General features: G+C 19.9%; 1 protein-coding gene across 1 annotated transcript; it reads left to right on the forward strand.

The window, feature by feature from the left end:
- Positions 1-319: 319 nt before the first annotated feature.
- PGO_001025 (variable surface protein) lies at positions 320-1,313 on the forward strand (the record flags this gene model as incomplete). The annotated part of the gene is made up of 3 exons (XM_028690877.1): positions 320-394; positions 558-1,017; positions 1,084-1,313. 3 exons carry the CDS (start codon positions 320-322, stop codon positions 1,311-1,313), a joined length of 765 nt encoding a protein of 254 aa, XP_028546678.1.
- Between the last annotated feature and the right edge of the window lie 5,325 nt (positions 1,314-6,638).

Raw genomic sequence — 6,638 nt, forward strand, 5'->3', positions numbered from 1 at the left:
TACTCATAATCATAATTTATTTTCTAGTATGGTTTGTTTTAAGAAAGTAAAAAGGAATATAACTATAATAAAAATTAAATGGAAAAAAGGAAGCATACAATTGTTGTTTACCATAATGACAAAGAACATATTCCGCTTGCAGTGTTTGAAGATAAATATTTAGTATATTTAGCACAATTTACAGAAAAATGTAGCAGTTTTGATAAAAATAATTGTGCGCATATATGCAACGAATCTAATGAATTAAATAAAAATATATTAAAAGTAAAAAGTAAGTGTCCTACGTAAATTTTTGTCTATGCTAATCTGCACGTAGAAAATGAGGGAAAGTATTTCTGTGAAAGATGTAATAGTGAATGAAAATACCGTAAGAATACTCAATGTTGTAATGAAAGTTATGCTGTATTAAAATCAGGCGCAGATCAATTATGTGAAGGAAATTATGTTAATAAAAAAGAAACAGTTACAAAAGATGAAGGATCTATGTTAGAAGTGATATAGGATTCATAGGTTTCGGAACCCCCAAGTTCAAAAAGTGATAATCAGGAAAACAATAGGAAAAGCCTACTGCTGTAATTGAATTCAAATCAGAAAAAGAAAATCCAGATAAGGAACAAGAAGAAACAAATACAGATAATTTTGATAAGAATCAAGAATTATCTTCACCAATGGATGATGATAATTCTACTAGATCTGTAAAATTGCAAACTACCCCAGAATCTTTGTCTGTTACAATTAATTCATTAGATAATGCATTAGTTACCAGTGAAAATAATGAATCTTCTGAAAATATCTCTGCGCACGTATCGAATACAGGTGTTACATACCTAGAGGGTGATTCGAATAAAGATATTGCTCGAAGTATAATAAAAGTTCCTGAAAGAAATGATCAGATAACCAGTCTGAAAAAATGTAATAATGCTGTTATAGAAATCTCCAATATAATAACCTTTGCTTATAAAACATATTTTTCTACAGTTTTCAGTAACATACCCTGTATTAAAAATATTGCTGATCGTGTAAATGCCAATACTTAAGAAGGAACATCCAAATGTACTATTATCATATATGATGGATTTCAAGATATTGATGACCAATCTCCTGATAAAAGAGTTCCCAAAGATAAAAAATCTAATGGTTTTCATACAAGTCTTGGAAATACAGGTGTTGAACATGATATTACAGTTATCAATATTCGCATGAGCACTGCTGAAGAAGGTACTCCTGATCAACGTATCTATGATAATGGTACTAATGAGGGAATTATTCGCAATAGAATACTTTTTGATGAAATGTATAATTGTGAAGATTAAATTATGAAATTTTACTCATATTGATATGTTTCATAACAGACATTCTGAAATATTTGATGAAATTTCAGAAGTATCTTATAATGGTAATTCTCTTGTAACAGATATAGTAGGAAGAGACAATGTTTTAAGTGTAATTGGGCTTGTAGAGTTTACAGATATCACTGGTAATGTTGTTCTGCAAAGTGAATCTAGTAAAAATGACGACTGGATAACATATAAAAAATATATAATAAGGGCTTTAGTGCCTTTGTCAAATTATTTTGTTAATGATTATACATACAAAAATAAACTAAATTATGATATAATAAAAAAATTATTCTTATGCTTTTAGTTATTTACATGAATTAAATTGTAATTTTATAATTTTCTTATTTTTTTTAGTATTCGTCTTTAGGAATATTCTTTAAAAAGAAAAAAAAAAAAAACGAAAGCAAATGAATGAAAAAATGAATAGGGTACTATTTGGGCCTTCATTTGCAAGAGAAAAAAGTGCCTAATTTACATATAGCTATTTTGAATATTAAGAATATATATCAATAGTTATTTTTAAAAAATTGATAAATCAGTTTTTTTTTTAAGCATCATGTATATGTTTACTAATATTTTGTTATCTTAATTTTTATTTAATTATATTTTTTTTGTTTTAAATTGTTGTATAACATTAAGACTATGTTTTTGAAATCCATAATTATAAACAATTTCTGCTATACTTTTAATTACAGTATAAGAGTAAGGATAATTCTTAAAAAAATGTGCATTTGATTGATTTTTTTTGTTCATTTACTTAATCTATGAAGTAGTTTTAGAATTTTTTAAAATATATAATTTTTTTTAAAAATATAAGTATATTTCTATTCAGATTGAACTATAATTAACCTTTTTTATGTTTAGGGTTATTTCATTAAGTATAAAAATATGATATAATGAAAAATATTGAGATTCATACTTCAGCAATCTATTTTGTAATACATTTTTTAAACTAAATAAAAGTGTCTTATACTGTCAAAAAATAATTGTTTAAAATACCCAATTAATGTGTTTCAAATAATTTTAATAATTAGAAGAAATATAATTTTAATTCATAACAGATTATGAATTTAATATGATTAAACACTTCTTTCTGCATATAATGATAGTATAAGAATTATTTATACAAAAAAGAAATCATTAGAAAATATTTACAATTTTTTTCAATCTATAAATTCAATAAAGAAAAAAATACACAAATAAATCTGATAGTGAAATATATTTTGGATGATATAGATTTTAATTTAGGGATATTTTAAAAAAATATATGAAAACTATTAAAAAAACAAATAAATGTATTATAAGAAAATGAAATTTAATTATAACGAATGTAATCAATAAAATATATTAAAGTGTAAAATATAATATAAAAATAATAGTTATATACTCATATGTAATATAAATTATATAAAAGGTAATTCGGGTTAAAAGAACATAAAATTAAAAATAATACTACTGGAATTGTTGCAAGGTAATTTAGATTTTGATTATACACAATAAAACAGAAATAAGAAAACAATACTTTATAAAATTCATCATATAGGAATATTATTTTTCTTCTTAAATAAAGATTTGTACATTTATAGAAAACATTTAATTATGGTATAAGAATTATAATTATGGAAACGACTAGATTTAATGCACGCATACATACAATATGCATACTGAGCCCTTTCTGTGTCATTTTTGGGTAAACCATTAAATTATATGAATTATGGATCAGCAATAATAAATGTTTATATATTATTATACATTAATTTGTATATCCTTTTATGTAATAGATATATTTCTAATTTTCATTAATATTATAAAAAGCTTTGATTAATTTTTGATGAAATAATTTATAATGGTTTTTCCTGCTCTTATGGAAGTCCTAATATAGGTAGTGACAAAAAAAAAGTAAATGTAGGAACATGTGGATTATATTAATAAAATGGACCTTATTTTTTTATAAATAATACAAAAGTTTATTAAAATTTTTATCATAATATTAATGTATGCAAATATAATTCCTAGAATATTAACCTATGTATCACAATAAATATGTCATGTTTATATAATGTACTTATTGTACATTTCTTGATGTTTTATGAATAGTATGAAAAATTTCCATTCCCCGATGTTTCATTTTAGAATGATTAAAAAACTTGTATTTTATATAAACATCATGAGTGCTTTATATATTCATTTAAAATTTTTACCTTCGGAGAATACAATATTTAGTAATATAAAAATTGTATTCCATCCATAAATTAAAGAAGATGCGCCCCTATAGTAAATATATTTATGTTGTTAATATCATAAAACAATGAAATTATTTTTTTTACAGTAACATATATATGTTATTAATGTTAAAGTAGGTTGCATATATTCTTTATATAAAAAATTTTTAAATATTAATAAAGATAAAAGGGATTCAAATATTCTTGATTATATAAATACATATAATTATTGTATCACATGTATATTTTTAATTTATCTACTTTAATTTGACATATCAAAAAAATATAAACTTTTACTTGCTGTAATACATATAGACATATCACGGATATTAGAACGGCTAAAAATATATATATATATATATTTAGAATTCTAAATAAAAAATTTCAAATGGTTTTGGCTATCGGTACTTTTATAATATATCTCAACAAATAATATATCTATATAAATATAGTTATTCTCGAATAATGAATAAATATGTCTGTATTAAATACGACATGTAATTTTTTTAATGTACATAATGTTATTTTTCTTACATTCGGATTTTATGTTTCAAATAAACATTTTAAACATTACACTAATTTAATAAATATAATTTCATAATTACAAAATTCGTTGGGTTTCATTATTCGAATAAGCGCAATTATGTTAGAAAAAATAAACTTATGTAAGATTTATATATAGATATTTTTGAAATATTATGTTTATTATATTTTTATTTTTTAGGATTCTAATGTATTTATAATATAGAATATAATTTTTGGTAAAAAAAATCTATATATTTTAGTTATCTTTTGCTTTTCTATATGTACTTATATTTTTATAAAAGAAAAAATATTTTTTATAAATTTTATTGTAGATTATCATAAGCATGTGATCATAGGAAATCATTTTTTTTTCTTTAATATCTATATTCTCAACATCAAACGAAATTATATTTACATAAATTCTTATATAATTCCCTTTTTTCATAATATTTTTTTAATTATCTATTTTTTTCTATATACAATAATTATTCGTAATTATGTTATACGTATAACACTTTTTTATATGAAGACTGCTTAGAAATATAATATATCAAATGCCTATAATGTATGATCATTTATAAAAAATTATAATATTATAGATAATAATTTAATTCATAAAAAAAAACACATATTTAAAATTCACTTATACTCATATTTATAAGAAAATTCTTTATTATATTAGTGCTTTCAATAAAAAATATTAACATTGAAACAATATTGATTTTCGAGAGCCTTAGAAAAAAATTTGTATAAATTAGTTTTTGCGCTCATTAATACTTAATAAAAAATATCACAAAATCGTAAAAATGAGTAATCGATTAATATATAATAATAAGAATATATATTCGTTAAAAGCATGAAACTTTAAAAAAATATAAAATTAATTCAAATTTTAAATATAAAAAATATATATTATACTTTTTATATATTAAACTGCTTATTAAATCAGTATAATGCCATTTATAAAATAACTCCAACATATTAATAAATGTTTAATTTAAATAAAAATTTATGTCAAGATATTCATGGTATCTAATAATATCTTTTTCCTCATTATAAAATAATTTATACACCCTTTCTTTTGTAATATTAATATAAAAAACATTTGAAAATATAATTTCATTAAAATTTCTTTTCATAGAACTAATTATAATATCATTATATATCTTATTAATTTTTGAATAATACTTCAATATATATTTAGATAATACACTATTAAACGCAAATGAATAGTAGAAAAAAGAATATATTTTTTTTACTTTATATATCGGCCTAAAAAAAATTTATATGAAAAAAGTATATCAGTATATATTTTGCAATAACGAAAAATAAAAATATGATAATATATCTTAAAAAAAGATAGCATTTATTATTTCTTTACTGTATGTCATAAATTATTATTAGAATGCATAAGATATACATATATATTCAGCTATAAATATTTTTTTTTTTGCAAGAAATACAAAATAGATAATATAAATATTTAAAAAAATAAATATAAACATGTATAATATATATAAAAAGAGAGTGAAATGATAATCAATAGAAATAAATATTCTAATAAAGTACAAAATTATATTAATTATTATAAATTGTAAAAATATGTTTTAAAAAATTTCCTTTTAAAAAAAATACAAATATATATATTATATATGTAATAAATATTACAAATGACACACTTAGTTATGTATAATTTTTACTAGTATACATGATATAAATATAAAACATGTAATTATATAATATATCTAACTGAAAAAATAATAAAATATATTTATTCTCTATGTATATCATGATGTAATAGGAATAAAAAAATTTCATATATGAACAATTATGAAAAATTATATACCCATATCTCGTAGAAGATTAATGAATACGTAAAAATTCATATATAATAATAAGACTCTAGATGTTCCAAACTTATATATATGTTCCTTATATATTTTATGTTAAATAATATATAAGACTATTTAAACTTTAGTAATAATGAATAATATATAAATATATATACTCAAATAAATGACTGTCATTAGCATGATAAATTTTAATTCTTTTTAAAGTATTAATACAATATTATCATTTATATATAATAAAATCTTTTGTACTACATTATAACAATATATATTATGCAATTTTTTTCTTACGTAGTAAATATTTTTTCTTTATTTTTGGGTTCATTAATTGAATAATTTACATAATCAAATAAATAATACCATATATTTAACTAAAAAAAAAAAATAATAATGATCAATTATGTGAATCGCTTTATTGCATAATTTTTATATTTATTAAAAAGGGTGACAAATATATTCTATATATAAAATTATTAATTTTAAATAATTATATATATGTTAATGTTTTTCATTATTTTTTTGTGTTCACCGAATATAGTATATAACATTAGGTATATGGCGAATAATGTAGTATGTTTGTGTTAATATGTTATTACATTATCAGATATAATAATGGTGTACTCATTGTTTCATAATTAATATAAAAATTTACTTTATCCATATATAATTTTTTATTCTATGACTTTTTTTTATTTTTAGTA

The sequence above is a fragment of the Plasmodium gonderi genome, assembly GCF_002157705.1.
Source record: "Plasmodium gonderi DNA, contig: Pgo-contig_100, whole genome shotgun sequence".
In the NCBI taxonomy this organism is placed as follows: Eukaryota; Apicomplexa; class Aconoidasida; order Haemosporida; family Plasmodiidae; genus Plasmodium; species Plasmodium gonderi.